This window comes from Manihot esculenta, chromosome 5 (genome assembly GCF_001659605.2).
Source record: "Manihot esculenta cultivar AM560-2 chromosome 5, M.esculenta_v8, whole genome shotgun sequence".
Lineage (NCBI taxonomy): Eukaryota > Viridiplantae > Streptophyta > Magnoliopsida > Malpighiales > Euphorbiaceae > Manihot > Manihot esculenta.
Genome location: NC_035165.2, coordinates 28,441,509 through 28,460,444, shown reverse-complemented (window position 1 = coordinate 28,460,444; position 18,936 = coordinate 28,441,509). Strand labels below are relative to the sequence as shown.

Sequence of the window (18,936 nt, the reverse complement as noted above, 5' to 3'; positions counted from 1 at the left end):
AAAATTTTTATTTTAAAAAATTGGAATTATATGTTTTGAGGTTATTAAGGATAAATTTTAAATGTGATTATATATATATATATGATTTAAATGAGATTTATTAAAACAAAAAATTTTATTCCCTATTGTATTCCCTCCAAAAATTTTTATAACAATTTGATTCAATTGATTTTTTTTTTTAAATATTTTGTTTGAAATAAAAAAAATTAATTTTTTAATTTAAAAAATATTTATTATGCATAAAAAAATTTATATATGATTTATAAAAATTTATTTATTTTTTTTATAAAATTATTTATACCAAACAAAATCTTAATAATTTAACACATAAATTGAAGTGATTTTTTAATTTAAAATTATTCTACAATCTTTAATTGATATAGTGTAAAATTGAGCATCGATTGAGACCCTTCTCTTTAATTTGAACTAGAGAGAAAAACTCTTTCTGAAATTTTATTTTATTATTATTTTTTTTACGGTTTAATCTTATCCACGTTGTGTGACTGTCTCTTGCCCGGGGCAGGGGATTACCCCTATTCAGAGAATGAGTTGTTTCTAAAGAGTGGGACAGCGTGTATAAATAAACTTTCTTATTCTTTTTGGAGTGAATTTGTGGTTATGAGTGGGATTTGGTTTTCATCTATTCAGTGTGTTGCTGTGGCTTTATTTACTTTTTCGTTTGATATTTGCATGCAGGTTTGCAGCGCTACATCAACTCATCTCTGTCTCTAGTTGCTCCTGCTTGCACCCCGTTTGTTGGGTACACATTGCGTTTCTCATCTGTTGTCAAATCTCAACAATAGAGTGTAGTCTTCGATGGAGAATTCATGGAAATTAAAGGTTCTGGAAGGCTTGAGTGGATCGCCGAAGAGGATCCTCATCTCTGCCTTTGTTAATGCCTTAGATCTGCCGCCCTCTCATGGCTGGTGCTTCTCTCTGCTGTGATGAGATCTTCTTCTATCTTTTCTGCGTACAGTGGTGTCTCTCTACTTCAGATATTGGAGAGATATTTTTTTTTTTTTGCCTTTGTGTATTGGATATCGCATGTATCTCCCTACTTTCGATCCAATTAGTTTACATCTTCTAGCTGAAGCTCCCTCTTTCCATTGTCGTGCCTATCAGCCCTTCCATGCAAAGGGAATTGACAAAAATCGATATGCATCCGCAACAATAAAAAGAAAACACAAAAAATTATATAAACAACGAAATAAAAATCCCTCTAGAAGGGCAGTGCTCCACCGTTAGTTATGGCAACAACTTGCGAAGAAATTGTGACCTTGACTTGTTTCCAATTCAGTTTCCTTTCCTTGGTCCTTACCCAATCATTTGAATATCTTACTTTACGTTTGTTTATTTCTCTTTATTATAATATCACGTTTCTATAAACTAAAATTTTTGTTGCCCATTTCACAAGATCTTGCCATCTATTTGTCTATATAAACTATACCCAGTTGTCTAAATTTTACCCACTTACAAATTAAATATTTTTTTTAAAAAAAAAGGAAGACAGAACATAGATCATCTGGCTAATTACTTGTATAACAAATTTAGTGATAACACGAACAAAAAGGTTGACCACAAAATCCCAATTTAATCAAACGTGAGAAGGTCAAGAAATTATTAATTAATTAATATGTAATTAAATTTTAAATAGAAGACGTAGCTAATGACATTCATAACTCTTAAATTTTATATTTACCTAATTAGGTATGTCAGCCTCTTTCTCTTCTTCCCCTCCAAGGAAAATTCACACCTTGTGATTGGTTGGCTCATGATCACTACACTCAATAAATATTAATATCTGATTAAAGAAGTAGAAATTTAAATATGTTATTCAATATTTAACTTTTTAACTCAATTAACCTCAAAATTTTGATTTAAATTGAAATTAAAACATATTTAATAAAAAATTGAACTAATATTTAATTATTAAAATATTTTAATATTAAATTATAGTATTTAGTTAAGATACGACAACTTACCTCATTGAACTCATTTCCATATTTTAACTTTTTTTTTTTTTTATAAAATATAATGACCGGCGGGTCCTTTATCTTATATGGTCAACAAAATCATCTCCTCCCAATCTCTTTATGTTCCTTCTCTCTCGTTTCCTTCCTCTCTCTCTCTCTCTCTCTCTCTCTCCCTCCCCTATATATTTGTTTCCCTCCTTCCAAACACCAATCAATCTTCGGTATCAATCACCTGCATCTCTAGAACACGTTGAAAATGGAAGTGGCAATGCCTCCAACCGGCATGGATTTCGACTTCAACGACGCCAATCCTATGCCATTCATGAGCGCTCCTTCTACTCCTAAACGTTTTGGTGATATTACTCTCAGTGCTCCCACAAGTCCTTCACGCATCGCCGAGTTCTATAGTCGTTTTGATGACTTCGCCTGGGATGATAACGCTACACCTGCATCGCCCATGCCAGTGCCTAATCATAGTGGAGATGATTTCGCATTTGATTTCAGGTCTGAACTGGAGGAGAGTTCTCTTTCCGCCGATGAACTTTTTGATGGTGGCAAAATCCGGCCTTTGAAGCCTCCTCCTCGCTTACAGATTGAGGAGAGACGTGGGTTTTTATCGCCAAGGTCAGCCAGATCACCAATAGCTCAAGGGAAAAAGATTATACGTGAGGTTTTTTCTCCGAGGAAGAAGAAAGATTCAGACCCTTTTGCTGTTGCTGATGAAAATACTCGAAAGAGAACTGAAAATGGTAGAGGTAGAGGTAGAGAGAGACATCAAGCTTTAGCAACGAGTTCAAGCCGCCGGTCTACAAGATCGCTTTCCCCACATAGAGTTTCTGAATATCCATGGGAAGAAGAAGAGAGAAAGTTACTGGAAACAACCAAACAATCAGCAGCTCCAAATTCAAAAGCTTCAGGGCCATCCACTTCTTCTTCTTCTGCTGCTGCTGCTGCTTCAACTACAAAGAGTTCTTCAAAAAAATGGAGGTTGATGAGAGATTTCCTTCTGTTCAGAAGCGCATCTGAGGGAAGAGCAGCGGATAAAGATCCTTTGAGGACAAAGTTTCCATCTTTCTTCAGGAAACCAGAAGATGCAAAGAACACGAGCTCCCGGTCCAAAGAAAGCTCCGGTTCAGTTCCGGCGTCAAGGAGAAAAGGGCAATTGTCGGCTCACGAGTTGCATTACACGAAGAATAAAGCAGCATCCGAGGATATGAAGAAGAAAACTTTCTTGCCATACAAACAAGGCATACTGGGGAGAAAGGCCTTCAATCCCAAAGCTCGCTAACCAATCCATTACATATATATTTACAAGTTCTTTCATTGATATCCACGAAAAATATGTAAAACCATATGAATTCTTTTGTTTGATTTCGATTCCTAGAAGTTGTAAAAGGATATTAAATATAAAAATGGCCATATTTGATCAAAGCTCCCATACATGCAAATGCTATATATCAACTTTGTGGACATTATTATTATTATCATTTCGGGAAAATTAAGAAAATATTAAAGCATATATAATTAAGTTCTGCATGAACCTCACCAATTCTTGTTTTCTTCCAGTTATTCTTGGATGAACAAAAAAGTCTAACTAGAGGGTGATAAATAAAATTAAAAAGAAATAAAAAATGGCAACTGAGTCAAGAGCTCGTGCAAGTTGAACAAGAGAAAAGTCAAAGTTACTGGGCAAGGCAACAGGACAGGACATCGATCTGTTAAGTCTATATAGAATTGTTGACCATTTGTCATGGACACTGTCTCTGTGGAGATGAGCTGTTTAGACAGAAGCAATTTAAATTATTACAAATATTTAATTCATTATATGGATCTCAAGGTGTGAAAATACAAATGATCAGTCTGAAAATGCACCAGGAAAACAAGTAGTCAATTTCTGGAAGAGTCTCAGACACAAAAAAAGAAAAAAGAGGAAAAATCTGGAAGATGGGGAAGGAGACGTCAGATCTGATAATGCAACGTTAACTATTTTCCTGTATCGGATACATATCGGATACGCCATGCAACCGAAACATTAATACTGGGGCACCTGGCAGAACGACTTCGTAAACTCGGCATCCGTCTACACATGGCTGGTCCGAATTTGGACGAAATCAAATCAAAATCAGCGTAATTCAAATCAAATTGAAATTGAAATCAAACCTAAATTTCTATTATAAAAAGCAAATCTATTCAACAAAAATTAAAGGATAAATTACTGCTCTTTTATTTATATTAAAATTGATATATATATCCCTCCACTTTCAAAATTCAACGGCTTAATTTCTATATCTTAACTTAATAAAATTAGAAGATTTCCATCTAATTTTCCGCTAATTACTTTTGAAATAATCGAACTCTTAAATATTTATTATTTTCTAATACTTGGTTTATATTAAAATTATTATTTATATCACTCAACTTTTTTAAAAAATAAATAGTTTAATCATATATCTTAAATTTATCAAACTTAAAAAAAATATTTTGATAGAGAAAATAAAGAAATTAAATATTGAGTTTAAAAATGAAAATAAGTTTAATTAAGTCGATATATTTTTGGTTTAGAGTTAAATAAGTCGAATCAATTTTTTAACTAAATAAATCCTTAAATTTTAATTTTAAAGTTAAATAAGTCATGATAATAAAATATTATTTTTTTAATAATAAAATATTATTTTGGAGCTTCATCCTTTCGGTTCTCCTCTCATTGAGAGTAAACGTGTAGTGTTTATTTTTTGTGGCTTTTCTTTTCTTTTTTTTTTATTGTGTTTTTTTTTAAGTTTATAGTGCTTATAGGAGAGAGTTCTTTGATGGTCTGATTTTGAGAATGTTCAACTTTAGCTTTTGGCTTTTGAGGAGAAAATCTGCTTCGGTGCTTGATTTTGAGGAAGTGATCTACAAAATAGAGAAAAAATTATAAGAAGTCTGCCGAAGATAGTAGAGACTCTCCAATATTCAAATCAAGTTTATGAACTAAAATAATCATGATAAATAGAAAATATAGAGTAATAATTGGAAAAGAGGAGGAAGAAGTTAAGAAAAATTGAGAGAGCTCCGCTAAAAGTCTGTCCATCTTAAAAGGAGGATGAAAAAATTGAGGAAAAAAAATTTTGAAAATTGAGGAGGAAGACTCTATTAAAAAATAGAGAAACTCACTTTTCAAAAGTTTATCGATCTTAAAAGGAGAAACTCTCATTTTTTAATGTTGTTTACGAAAAATTGCCATAATATTTTTTGTTATATTTAGATGTGAAACACATTATTTAAAGATAATATTATAATTATTTATATGTTATCGATTTTTATTCTGAATTAAATGATATGTATTATTATGTGTTAGGTAATTTGATTTATTCTTTAATTTAATTTTGTTTGCTTTTATTTTTATCTGAATTTACTTTTTTTAGATTGGTTTGTTGGATTGTGAGCCTTTGATTTTGTTTATAGCCCTGTATCCCTTGTATTTGAGCTATATGGAAATGCAATATTATTGCATGGTAACCAAAAAAAAAATTGAATACAAAAGTATTTTTCAAACTTGAATTTTGTATGACCCACTAATATTAGTTATCTATTTATATTTGTTTTAAGTAGAAAATTAGAGATCAAAGTTGAACACGTCATATTAGACTATCTATTTATAACTTGATTTGCCATTTCATGTATTCAAATCTACATGAAAGAGGCTGTTCATAATAAAATTTCTCCACAATGGGCCTATTCATTATACACATAGGTCCCTTGTCATTGCCCTGATTATTTGAATCAAGGAAAAGAACGGCCGAACAAATTCAACCATTTTGATGATGAAACCAGAAAATCAGGCCCAGCCAACCACGACATCATTCGACTGGATGTTATCCTAATTGATCTTTATTATCTCAAAGTATCCAACACCCAACAGGAAATTAGACCCTCATTACATTAATTACTCCCATCGATATAGACATAAGACAAAACTTTGTGATTCCTCAATTACGCACAAAAATACACCATAAAACTGCAAGAATTGGCAATGTGTTATCCCATCAAATTGAAATACAATCCACAAGTGTTAGAACGATGAAAATGTTCAATTTTTACAAGTATATGAAATCGTTTTAAATAATAAAGAGTGAGTAGAATATTATATTCACAATGTACTAAAAATTAAGTACTAAAATATTTGTAACTTTAATTATTTATGAATAGAGTAAATACTTACTAGAGCTAAAAAATAATAAAAATTAAAGTGTATTAAAAAAATTAAGAATATTTTTAATTAAATAAAAAAATCACTGGAAAGTCCCCAATTATGGGTTAACAGGGAAATCATATAATGGAGAAGATAGAACTAATGTAATGAAGATCAACCAAATGGGCATAAGCACTAGAATTTTCAAGTTGTTGGGAAGCACAATGATCAAAGTTTGAACTTTTTTAAGGCTTTTGTGAGTCCTCTTTTAATTATGATCAACTAACTCAATTTCCTTCTATATATGTTCTAAACAAATATGGACATTTACCCTTGTTAAAAGCAAAAGCTATCAATCCATTATCAAAAGTATATATTTATATATATAGAGGAGGGGAAATTCTAGAATGTTCTTTGTGTAAATTATTTTACTTATATAAAAATTATCCATTTCATTTTTTAAACTCAATATTTAATTTCTTTATATAAAATTAACTAGTTAGTGTTTATTATTTTATAAATAAAATAAAAGTTTCATGTGAGTTTGAAAACTCAACTAAAAAAATGTAGCTTCTTTCTCTGGTTGATAGAGAGAGTTTTCTATCATTGTTAAAGAGTTTTTTTTATACTCAATCCTCATCCTTTACTGGTTTTGCGCAGCTATCTCTATTCTTTTCGAGCAGAGGTGGCTCTCCCCTTCCTTGTCTAGACGTGAGTGTCCTCCCTCTCCTCTAGGTGAGTTTGTACATACCTTTATTGATTTTGTGGTTCTAGCAACCGATGCTTTTGTTGAGTGAGAGATCTTTTTGGCTTGCCATGGTTATTGATTTTTTTTTTTATTTTTTTCTACTTTATTTCTTGTAGATTGAGCTCCCATATTTGACTTCATAATGATATTTTGATGGATCGTCGACCTGGAAGAGGCTCTCGATTCTGGAGATGATGGCTTGACACGATTGAGGAAGAAAGTTTTTCCCTTCCTAAGTGTCTGACTCTTCTATCTCCTCCTAATCGAGTTGCATGTGCTTTCTCTTCTCTTCTCCATTCTCTTTGACTCTGATATTTTGGTTTGTCTTCTGTCTTGTATTTTTTCTTTGTGTATAAAGTTTTAACTTTAATGGTGAAGAAATCTCTTCTTGAGGTCGCTGGAAAAGGCCAATTTATTTTAAGAAGGCGGCGGTTTTGTTTATGTAAACTAAATTGGGGAGTTCGAGTTTTCAAATAGAGTTTAAAATTTTCTTTTAATCTTTTTTTTTTTCAAACTTTATTCCTTTAGTATTGATTTTGGACCTGTTTATGTTTGTAATCGTTGGCGTTTTATAGATTTTTTTATTACAATTCAACTATTTAATATTAATTTGCATTGCTCTTTTACCGTATATAATAACTGAAAGTACTAAAATTTAATAAGGGAAATTTTTTATTTTTTAGTCAAATTTTTAAAATTATAGAGACTATTTAATTTTTTTTCTAAAAAAATATAGATTAATAGTTAATTTTGCAATACCATAAAAAAATAAATAGTATTTTTTTATAAAAGAAAATAATTCATGAAATAATGTGGGCAGATCATGTATAATTATTATTGAAGTTACATATACTGTACTGAATTGGCTGATTATTGTCTTATAATAAATTTTAATTATCACAACAGCAGCCTAATTATTTTTAATTTCTATTTATATTCTTATTTTTTGGGGTCTAATATAAATTTTATAAATCATATATTATATTTCATAAAAGTCCTTAAAATTAATCAAGACAGACATGATTGGACAAATTAAGATTTTTTTTTTTGGAAAAGTCTACGTTGTATTTAGATTGGATCAAACAAATCGGTGTTTGCCCATCTTGTTAGTTGCAATGAGTAATGCCTTAAGAAGCCCACAACCAATAAAATGTTTAAAATATTTGTGGGTTTGTTTGATAATAATTAAATTCATAATTTTCAATTATCCTAAAAAGCTTCTGATAAACAAATCCTATCGGCAAATAGAATTTCTGGTTTTGTCATAATGGATAATCAATCATTATTTAAATATCCAACAAGATTACATAAATGCCCTCTTAAATTGAATTAAATTAAATTAAATTAAATGAATAATGGTATATTATCTGAGAATGGTTTTAAAATTTATAATGAAATGTAAGGATTGGCATATAAACCAAAAGCAGTTAAATGTCACATAGATTGAACTCAAAGATAAGAGAAATTGACAGAGGAACAATCAATTAAAGAGAAAGCAATCCCATCACAACCACAATTATTACAAGCCAAACGACAAAGCCAGCTTAGATTATGGAATCACTTTAACCTCTTCTCTTCTTATAACATGCATTTCTCTAAATAACCTTCCTTCCAACTCATTGACTCTAAACCCAACTAGAATTTTCAACTATACAATTATACGTTAATTTTTTTTTTTTAATTTTGCGATTAAAAATGAGTATGAAATACTGTAAATTCACTTTCTTGTCATGATGCAATTTCTACCTTGGAAAGAAAAAAAAAAAAAAAAGCTGCCTTGTTGGTAATGCAAGTTAGGTTTTACACGTCAAGTATGATTTGTGTAACATGGCGTTTTGTTCAATCACTGCATGTGCTTGATCATTCTCTCTGTTCACTAAAGGGGCCAATAGAATTTTGAGGCTGGTCCAAACAAATTATTTCTAGACAGTACCTTCACTTCTTTTTTTTTTCTCATTAGGTGTGGTCCAACTTGAATTTGAGGTCCAATTTCCCCTTCACCCAAAATATTCTTTAGGAAATATACTTTTAGCATTTTCTAAGGTTTTGAGTACTTAAAGAATTAATCAATAAAAAAATAAAACATTTTTAAGAAAAATAAGAGAAATTGGTTTTCTAAATTTGAAATTTTATTTTTTAATTTGTAACTGAATAATGAAAAATAAGTTATTTCTAAAAAATATTTTTAGTATTTTGTGGAAACACACTAAAGCCTAAATTAATAATTTCATTCATCTATATATTTCAAGAAATGAATCCTTATACTTGCAGGTTTCTATAAGGATATTTTTAAAATTTTTTTAAATATTAAAATGAAGTATTTAATAAAACTGAAACGTAAGAATATTTTAATAAATTTTTAAAAATGTATAATTAATTTATTAATAATAACAAAATTTATAGGGCAAAATCGTACTTATGGTGCAACATGGCCATCAATGCCGACATTGCTTCCTATTTCTATTTAGTCTGTGTCAAGCTAAGGACCCCATCTTGGACAGACTTGTGTTTTGCTTGGACATTTCTGCTAAATTACATATCTACTCAGATCACTTACATCAACATGGTGTCTCTACACAAATCAATTAATAAAGATGAGAATTCCTTAATGCTATGATTATGATTTCCCAACTATATATCCCTGCAACATAAAATTGCAAAGGAATCATTATATATATATATATATAAATTGACTCCGACCGAAAATTCAAACTCCACATCTCACGTTATAATCATTATTGATTATTAGTGTCATTCAGAGATTTTTTAACCATTTGATTAGTAAAATTATCTGCAAAATAGAAAAAAAATAAAATAATTGGTATATTATGACAACCATTTTGACGCATAATGTGATGGAATATTTTAGAGAATAATAATACGATTTGAATTTACGAAATAAAATTTTGTTATATTGATCACAAATTTATTTTATAATGTAAGAAAATAATGTTAATCTTCTATGATTCATGAAATTTGAAACTATAATTCTTTTAATTATGGAAATTTTATTAATTTTGGTTTATTATTGGTTCATTAACAAAGATTGAATAACACTTTATATTTTAGTCATCGAACGAAGATCGAGTTATTATCAAGTTATTAATAATGAATCAATGATTCTTTTCTCTAGTATCAACTATTATTGGGCTGAAATGCAAAATGAGATGAGCAATGCAGTTGAAAGAAAATCAAACTGTGATTGGCCTGACAAATATAAAGAGAGCAAACCAAAGAGAACCAGAAGGAAGAGGAAGTCATCCACAAGCAAAAGCAAAAGGAAAAAAAATTTTCCAGTGGAGAAAGAAACTGTATAGAGGGAAAGATGAGCTGCACCTCAATAATTAGTGAGAGTTTGGAAAAAAGCATAAAAGAAAGTGATGTTGATGCCTTAAGTAATGATCAGAGAGGCACATGCCCAACCCAACATTAGCAGAGTCCTTTTTCTCTCTTCCTTTTTTTTTTTTTTTAAATTTTTTTCTTTTTAAATTTTCCACATTATGTGGTCCGACCTCTCTTATCTTATCACATTCAATCCCATCTCTTTTTCCATCACTAAACTTGGTCACATCAAACTCAACCAACTTGGAGCCCTCCCCATTCCCACTTCAAATAGGTTCCCAATCTCAATCCAATTCGACTCGAAATCTCTCAGTCTTATAAACGACTCTAGTTACAACTAGCTAAAATTCGAACAGTCCAATTCCAACCACCTTGCCTAACTCCCTTATATGTATCTTATAGTTTGTCACTAGTTCAAATACACCTTCCTTTCTGGATCTTTTATTTCTTTGATCTAGTTTCACAACCCTTGTACTAGAATCCCACAATGCCACCTGTGCACTCTAGCCCTTATTTCCAAATGGATAATCCAACCATACTATCTTTGCTCCGGCAAACTACCGGCGAGAAGCGCTCTAAGTCTAGTTCCGGCGGGCTGCTTAAAATGTTCAAGCTTTTCCCCATGTTAACCTCAGGTTGCAAGATGGTTGCACTTCTGGGCCGCCCTCGAAAGCCTTTACTTAAAGACAGTGCTACTACAGGTACCCTTTTCGGCTACCGAAAAGGGAGAGTAAGTCTAGCCATTCAAGAAGATCCTCATTGCATGCCGATGTTTGTTATAGAACTACCGATCCATACAAGTACTTTTCACAAAGAAATGGCGTCAGATATCGTAAGAATCGCTCTAGAGAGCGAGACGAAGACTCATAAGAAGAAAGTGCTGGAAGAGTTTGTATGGGCTGTGTATTGTAATGGAAGAAAAATCGGCTACTCTATCAGAAGGAAGCAAATGTCCGATGATGAGCTTCATGTTATGCAGCTTTTGAGAGGCGTTTCAATGGGCGCCGGTGTTCTTCCGAGCCCAAATGAGAAGGAAAGTGCAGCCGATGGTGAGTTGACGTACATAAGAGCAAGGTTTGAGAGAGTGGTGGGTTCCAAAGATTCTGAAGCTTTGTACATGATTAACCCTGATGGTGCACCAGGGCCAGAACTGAGTATTTTCTTTGTCAGGGGTCATTAGATTCTAGGATTTTTCTATGTTTAGACTTAACATTGTAGTGTGGTTTTCAAATTTACAGTCTCATTCCATGGATTTTCAGTGTTGATCACTGTGTGCAATATCCTAAATTTTAACATAAATTTCCCTGGAAATTGTTTTATTTTCAGCTTTGCAGATGACAAGGATCTATCGTTTTTTCATATATATCTGAAATTTGATTTGGGAAAACAGAAAAATAGAGGATGAAAAAGAAAAAATCTATCTTCCCTATTGATTCTTGAATTTACTGGGAGAAAATGTTTCCCATCAACTTTCTTCTATCCCATTAACTTTCTGTGTAAACAAACAAAACAAGCAAATTCATAATGAATGACATGCATGGCCTACTCTGATAAGAGGAAAAGAAAATCTTTTACATTAGCCGACATGTAATTAAAACAACTAAATCTTTTGTTTTTTTGGGATAATCTTTAGCTGATTAATCTGGCAAGCCAATTCTGAGGTGAAACACAGGGTGGCAGATTTGTGGCTTTTGTTGAATCAGCAGGCAGATCATAAAGAATTAGGTAGCAGATCATTCAATATCAAAGGTGGGTGTGGGAAATTTTATGGAAATAAATTAAATGAAATGTCGAATGCTGTCTCTAGTCTCCATCTTTATCTTAGAGAATTGAAGTTTGCAAGAAAGTCACCATCCAAAAGCAATGGACCCCCTTTTATTGGCTGCTGCTTTCTTGATTGTCACCGCCACCATTATCAATTTTTGGACCAATCAGAAAATAACTTACCAAAATCTGGTATATCATGTATTCAATATACAAGTAGGTGGTGGAGATCCACATAAAATTAAAAAATTCATCAATTGAATCCGCTAGAATTTAAACAATAAATACTATATAATATAAAAAGGACGAATAAAAATAACTATCATCTTTTAAAAATAGACTAAATATTGGAAGTACATTCAATCGATTCAATATTAATAAATCTAAAATGAAAAGGGAAGTATTGAAATGGATTATAACCAAAATTTCAAAAAATTATAATTTTTTCTTATAGAAGTAATAATTTATTAAACAATTTGATTGATAAAAATATAATTGTTGTATTATTAAATATAAAATGATAAAAAAATATGAGTAAATTATGAATAAATAATAAAAGAAAATATTTAAATATTAAAATATTATAAATTAGTTCTATCATTTTTTTTTTGAATCAAGAAAGACTTTATTTATCTTGTAGAATAATAATCCAAGAGACAATCAGGAATGTCAATCCAAATCTTGAATCTACCATGATGAATAGACTCTCTAGCTAATAAATGGGCGGCTCTATTTTCTGAACGCCGTACCCAACAAACATGAATGTTACCCTGAGACCGCATAACATCTTTGCAATTAGAAACAACTAATCCAAACTCTGAAAAGTCATCCAGAGGAGAGCGAATAGCCAAGGCTAAGGATTGGTTATCCGTAAAAATACAACCCGCCTGAAGAAAACAATCTCTAGCATAAGATAAACATTGACGCAAGGCCAAAGCTTCAGCAATAACAGGTTGCCCACCCCCCTCATAGAAACCCGAAATTGCAATGGAAAAGAAGCCTTCCAAGTCCTCAAATACTGCTGCAAAACCGAACAAATCAGCACTAGCAAAGACTGCACAGTCAATGAATGCAATCCAATCAACTTCAAGAGTGGTAGCCTCAACCAATGGGAGCACACGAGGAACAGATGGGTGGGATAACGTCCTTGGTCGAGACACAAGTGAAGCCACATAATCATTAAAATAGGAACTAGCAGCATGATGAACCTCACTGGGTGACAAAACTTTATTGACCCACAATCTTTCATTCCTGGCATGCCATAACTTCCATGCATGTATAGCCATACGTGCAGTCCTTTCTATGCCAAAAGTATTATAAATATGAATAAAGAAATCCATGAATATAGAAAAATCAACAGCAGTAGAAAAACCAGCAAGTCTCCATAACTCAACAGCCATTGGACAATGCAAAAAAACATGTGAAATAGATTCATCATGATCACAAAAAAGACATGCAGCAGGTACATGTATCCCACGCCTCAAAATAATATCCCGAGTAGGAAGCACTCCACGACAAGTACGCCAAAGAAAATCCCGAACTTTGGGAGGAACATCAAGAGACCAAAGACGATTCCACCCATCATTATAACCCAGCACACCAGTCCTACCCGACAATTCTAAGGCACAAAAATAGGCAGATTTAACTGAGTACACACCCTTCTTATGCAAGTGCCAAATTAATTTATCCGGTTTTGGGAATAGAGGCAATGGAATAGTAAGAATAGCTCTCATATCAGCAACACTAAAAATATTCATTAGCTTCTCTACATCCCAACGCAGCTCACCTTCAACAAACAAATCACATACTCTCATGGCTACAGGAACAAACATCGCCTCATCTAAAGGCATAAAACCAATATCCCGAGGAATCCAAGGGCAATTAACAACAAAAACCTGCTTACTATCACCAATTCGCCACCTTACCCCACGTTGCAACATTTGTTGAGAAGACAAAATACTCTTCCAAACGAAGCTATAGTTAGAACCTAACCGAGCTGACAAAAAATCCCCATTCGGAAAATATTTAGCTTTGAGCACTCTATATAGAAGAGAATTGGTGTCAACCAACACACGCCAACCTTGCTTTCCCAATAAGGCAGTATTAAAACTAGCCAAATCCCGAAAGCCCATCCCACCTTCCGATTTACGGCTGCACATTCGATCCCACGAGAGCCAATTCATCCCTCTCCCATCCTCACGACAACCACCCCACCAAAATTTATTCATCATGACCTGTAGCTGTCGGCAAGTGGAAACAGGTAATAAAAAAACATTCATGCAATATGTTGGAATTGCCTGTAATACAGATTTAATTAATACTTCTCTGCCTGCACGAGAAAGAAAATGATTACTCCAACTACTAATACGTTTCCAAATGCGATCCCTCAAGAAAGAGAAAATTTGCTTTTTACTACGGCCAATAAGAGATGGTAACCCCAAATAATTACCGCTACCCAAAGGAAGATGAACATCAAGTATACCAGAGATGGTCAACCGGTTTTCCTCAGACACACACGGACTAAACATGATACCAGATTTATCAAAATTTACAGCCTGACCTGAAGCCTTCTCATAAACACCAAGAATTTGCTTAATCCGTATAGCTTCCTCCACTGTACCATCAAAAAATAGTAAGGAATCATCTGCAAAGAAAAGGTGAGAAACCCGGGGGCAACCAACTTTCGCGCAACACCCATGCAAAAGGCCCCTATTTTCACTATCCTGAATCAACAAAGACAGTCCTTCAGCAACAATTAAGAATAAATAGGGAGAAATGGGATCCCCCTGCCGGAGACCCCGACTTGGAACCACAGGACCAATCTCTGCTCCGTTCACAGCAAGGTAGTAGCTCATGTTTGAAAAACACATACGCATCCATCCAACCCAAGTATCAGAAAAGCCCAATGCAGATAACATCGCAAACAAATATGGCCATTCAACTCTATCATAGGCCTTAGCAATATCAATTTTCAGAGCACACGACCCCACACTACCTCTATTTTGTAATTTCAAACCATGCATGGTCTCAAAAGCAACAATAAAATTATCCGTAATTAGTCTCCCAGGAATGAAAGCAGACTGATTTGGTGAAATAATTTTATGCAGGACCCTCTTCAATCTATTGGCTAAGGCCTTAGACAAGATCTTATAAATCACATTACAGAGAGCAATAGGCCTAAAATCCTTCACATCAACAGGATTCACACATTTCGGAATAAGAACAATTAAAGCACTGGAGATTTCAGAAGGGATAGTACCTTTTGCAAGCCACAACCGACAAATATTGCAAACATCCACCCCAATAATTGGCCAATATTTCTGGAAAAAAGCCGGATTAAGACCATCCAACCCAGGAGCTTTATTCGGGTCCATTTGAAAGAGCGCTGAACGAAATTCTTCATCTGTAAAATTTGCCAATAACTCAACATTATCTTCGGCCCCAATTCTAGGCTGAACCAGAGGGAGAAGCTCCGCAAAATCAGTAGGCGAATTGGAAAATAAACCCAAAAAATATTGTAAAAATGCATCCTGAATAGTACCCACATCTGAAGATAATGAACCATCCGATGTCACAATTTGCTGAATCCGATTACATCTGCGTCGAGCTTTGATACTATTATGGAAATATTTTGAGTTCCTATCCCCATGTCGAAACCAGAACTTTTTTGCTTGTTGGCGTAGTCTAATATCCTCCTCTGCCAAAATTTGATTCCAAACATCCTTCAGTTGCCGCACTTCCCTTGTATCAAGCGATTCAGAACACTTCCCCAATCTCTTCTTAATTCGTTCTTTTTGAAGCCAACGCATGCGGTTTCTATTCTTCCCCCAATACTGAACACGCTTCACAAGCTGGTCTTTACGTTGAATAAAATCCAACCCCAAACCTTGCTGCCAAGACGTCAAAACCACTTCCCCTTACTCATCATCCTCAAGCCATGAATTGTCAAAACGAAAACGTCGATTATCCTCCCTAACTTGAGTTCCAACAGTTTCAATCAATAAAGGAGTATGATCAGAAACTGGAGCAACTAAATTAGACGAAATCGCATCAGGAAAACGAGCATCCCAGGTTGTATTAGAACAAGCACGATCCAACCTCTCCTTCGAACACTGATCAGTACCCTCTCTATATGTATAAGACAAAAAAGACCCCACAGCCTGAATATCATTTAAATTGGCATCAGCAAGAGCATTACGAAACCCATTAATCAAAGAAATACAACGAAGAGGACCACCAACTTTTTCCAACGGATCAGCAATATCATTATAGTCACCACTACATAACCAAGGAAGCTGACTCCTATCCGCCAAATCCCTCAACAAATTCCACGAAGTTCGGCGACGACCCGACTCAGGGCAACCATAGAACCCAGTAAACCTCCAACAATCAGAACCGTCTCCAATTGTAGAATCAATAAAATTAGAGCAATAACCTGTAATGGCTAGCTTGACATCATCTTTCCACATAAGACAGAGACCACCCCCAATACCAACACAATCAACAGAAAAACAATGAGAAAAACGTAATAAAGACTTTATTTGTTCCATCCTTACACCATTAGCTTTTGTTTCCATAAGAAAAAGAATAGATAGTTTATAATACTGTACAATATCCACCATAGCATTTACTGCCTGAGGATTGCCCACACCTCGGCAGTTCCAGCAAATTATCCTCATTGTTGACGGGCGACCCGCTCAACGGGTTCGGCCGATAGAGAAGAAGAGCCTGACCTTGAATCCATAGTATCAAAAACAATGCCAGTAGAAACAACCCGTTGACGCTTCTTACCATCATCAGGCTTGTATAAAGGATCATTCTCTCCTGCATCCTGCTTATCCCCATTACAATCAGTCTCCATAGAATCAGCACTAAAATCATTTTCACCATCCGTAGCAAGCGCTCCCAAAAAAGAATTAAGGAAAACCTGTGAAGGCAACTGGTTCTGGAAAGAAGAGTTCCCACCAGAAGCAGGAGTCTGTGAGTGTAAACTCAAATTTTCAAACCGCAGCCAAGAGCTAGTTGGACGTTGGTACCTACGCTGAACAGCTTTTAACTCAGGACCCCAGTGAGGCGTCAAAGACTCCTTCTTATGATGTAGCAAAAGGTCACAAAAAGAATCTGTATGGCCCAACCGTCCACACAGAAAACAAAAAACCTGAAAGTGTTCATATGCAAAACGGGCAAAGAAAGAGGTACCATCAGGGGCAACTAGTCGACGACGCCTTTTCAGAGGATTTCGCACATCCATCCTGACACGAACCCTAACATAAGATTCCAATTCAACAGTAGAAACCCTGGTCAAATCATGGTCCAGATAATCCCTAATAAAATTAGCCAAGGAACGTGCCACTGATTCAGAAAAAAATCCCGCTTTGAGGTCATGAATCTGAACCCATTCACTAACGTAAATTAACGGAACCAATAATGGAACCTCCCCAGGTTGAAGAGGGTGTAAAATCAAGAGATGGTTATTGAAAAGCCAAGGAGTGCCATTCCAAACACGTTCAAAATCAACAGGGGTATAGAAACGAAACAAAAATCTTTTAGCACCAAGATCAGTAATACTAACTCCCCCAAGAGGATGCCAAAGCTCAGCAAGAACGTCCCGCATTGAATTAAAATTGATCCTACTATATGTCAAAAACATACCCACAAAGCACAGATCATAGGAAAAAGAGGAAGTATCCACCAAGGGTACAACCTCCAGGGCTTGATCCTCCTCATCAGATAAAGAAAGATGCTGTAAATTATCCACCATGGGAGAAGAATATAAGGGCTGCATACTCACCGGGATCGGCCCAATATGAAATATAATTTGTCGTTTTAATAGACCATTATAATTTGCAAGTTGCCTCTGCTCCCTTGCGAGTGCAACATAAAAAGTAACACTCCGTGAAAAATAATTTATATTCAAAGACATTTTTTATAAAAAATATTTTTTAATAAAATAGTTTATTTCTTATTATTTAATTTTAATTTAAAAATAAAATTTATATGTAAAAATTTTAAAATATAAAAAATAACTTTTTTAAAATAAAAAAATTAATTTTTTAATAAAAAATATTTTTTATTAATTAAATTTTTGAATGTTTTAAATGATAAAAAATATATAAAATATTTTGCTCAAAAATATTTTTCATTAAATAAATGAAAGTTAAAATCGTGCTCGATTTTGGATTTCAACCAGTATTATTAAACTCGGATCAAATCAGCTGGTTGGACCATAAATTGGTGAATCAAACTCTAAATTTAGTTCTTGAAAAAAAAAAAACTCTAAATTAGTTTGGATTCATAATCAAATCTCATAAAAATGATATGGGGTCACTCAGTTGATTCGACCGGCCCAATAAACCGATGCGACTCCACTCGTCCATTATCACATCAGAGTAAATATTCAAATGCATGTTTTATTTATGAATAATATAATAAATTTTATGAAATAGTATATTTTATATTAATTTCTAATTCATAAATATTTAAAAGATCGTTAGACATTTATAGAATAAATAAATAAATATATTTACATATAAATAGTAAAAATTTATAAAAAGATTACTTTCAAAATTAAATATTTCTATATAAAAATAATATTTAAATATAACTTTGTATATTTAATTTAAATAATGAAAATTTTAATTAATCAGATCTTTAATTTGTTTATTTATTAATTTATAACAAAGGGTTATATTTAATTATTTTTTTTTTGAAATGGATATTTAATTAATCTTTAATAATTCATTAGTTGGTCATGCGAATTGGTTTGAATTCTAGATTTGCCATCGTAGCTCCCTTGGTGTACTTTCTTAACACATTCAATTATTATAAAGGGACATTTTAGACCTAAAAAAAAAACAGCTAGTGAATTTTTAGTACTTAGAGCCTTTGCCAATTATGAGCAATAATGGGTGTTTAGTGAGACACACGCTCCTAAAAGA

General features: G+C 33.2%; 4 protein-coding genes across 4 annotated transcripts; 2 read left to right on the top strand and 2 right to left on the bottom strand.

Moving 5' to 3' along the window:
* Nucleotides 1–2,021: 2,021 nt before the first annotated feature.
* LOC110616231 lies at nucleotides 2,022–3,406 on the top strand. The gene has a single exon (XM_021758585.2). It carries the CDS (start codon nucleotides 2,230–2,232, stop codon nucleotides 3,259–3,261), a length of 1,032 nt encoding a protein of 343 aa, XP_021614277.1. The 5' UTR covers nucleotides 2,022–2,229; the 3' UTR covers nucleotides 3,262–3,406.
* A 7,042-nt stretch (nucleotides 3,407–10,448) lies between these two features.
* Nucleotides 10,449–11,559, top strand: LOC110614810 (protein MIZU-KUSSEI 1). Its single transcript, XM_021756474.2, has one exon. The coding sequence runs from the start codon at nucleotides 10,722–10,724 to the stop codon at nucleotides 11,412–11,414; it is 693 nt and encodes a 230-aa protein (XP_021612166.1). The 5' UTR covers nucleotides 10,449–10,721; the 3' UTR covers nucleotides 11,415–11,559.
* Nucleotides 11,560–15,915: 4,356 nt separating this feature from the next.
* On the bottom strand, nucleotides 15,916–16,677 carry LOC122723712. The gene has a single exon (XM_043956818.1). It carries the CDS (start codon nucleotides 16,675–16,677, stop codon nucleotides 15,916–15,918), a length of 762 nt encoding a protein of 253 aa, XP_043812753.1.
* On the bottom strand, nucleotides 16,674–17,759 carry LOC110615425. Its single transcript, XM_021757264.1, has one exon. The coding sequence runs from the start codon at nucleotides 17,757–17,759 to the stop codon at nucleotides 16,674–16,676; it is 1,086 nt and encodes a 361-aa protein (XP_021612956.1).
* Between the last annotated feature and the right edge of the window lie 1,177 nt (nucleotides 17,760–18,936).

What these genes read in the sequence shown, in the direction of transcription:
- LOC110616231 (XM_021758585.2), top strand. Translation starts at nt 2,230, where the DNA reads ATGGAAGTGGCAATGCCTCCAACCGGCATGGATTTCGACTTCAACGAC.
- LOC110614810 (XM_021756474.2), top strand. Translation starts at nt 10,722, where the DNA reads ATGCCACCTGTGCACTCTAGCCCTTATTTCCAAATGGATAATCCAACC.
- LOC122723712 (XM_043956818.1), bottom strand. Translation starts at nt 16,677, where the DNA reads ATGAGGATAATTTGCTGGAACTGCCGAGGTGTGGGCAATCCTCAGGCA.
- LOC110615425 (XM_021757264.1), bottom strand. Translation starts at nt 17,759, where the DNA reads ATGGTGGATAATTTACAGCATCTTTCTTTATCTGATGAGGAGGATCAA.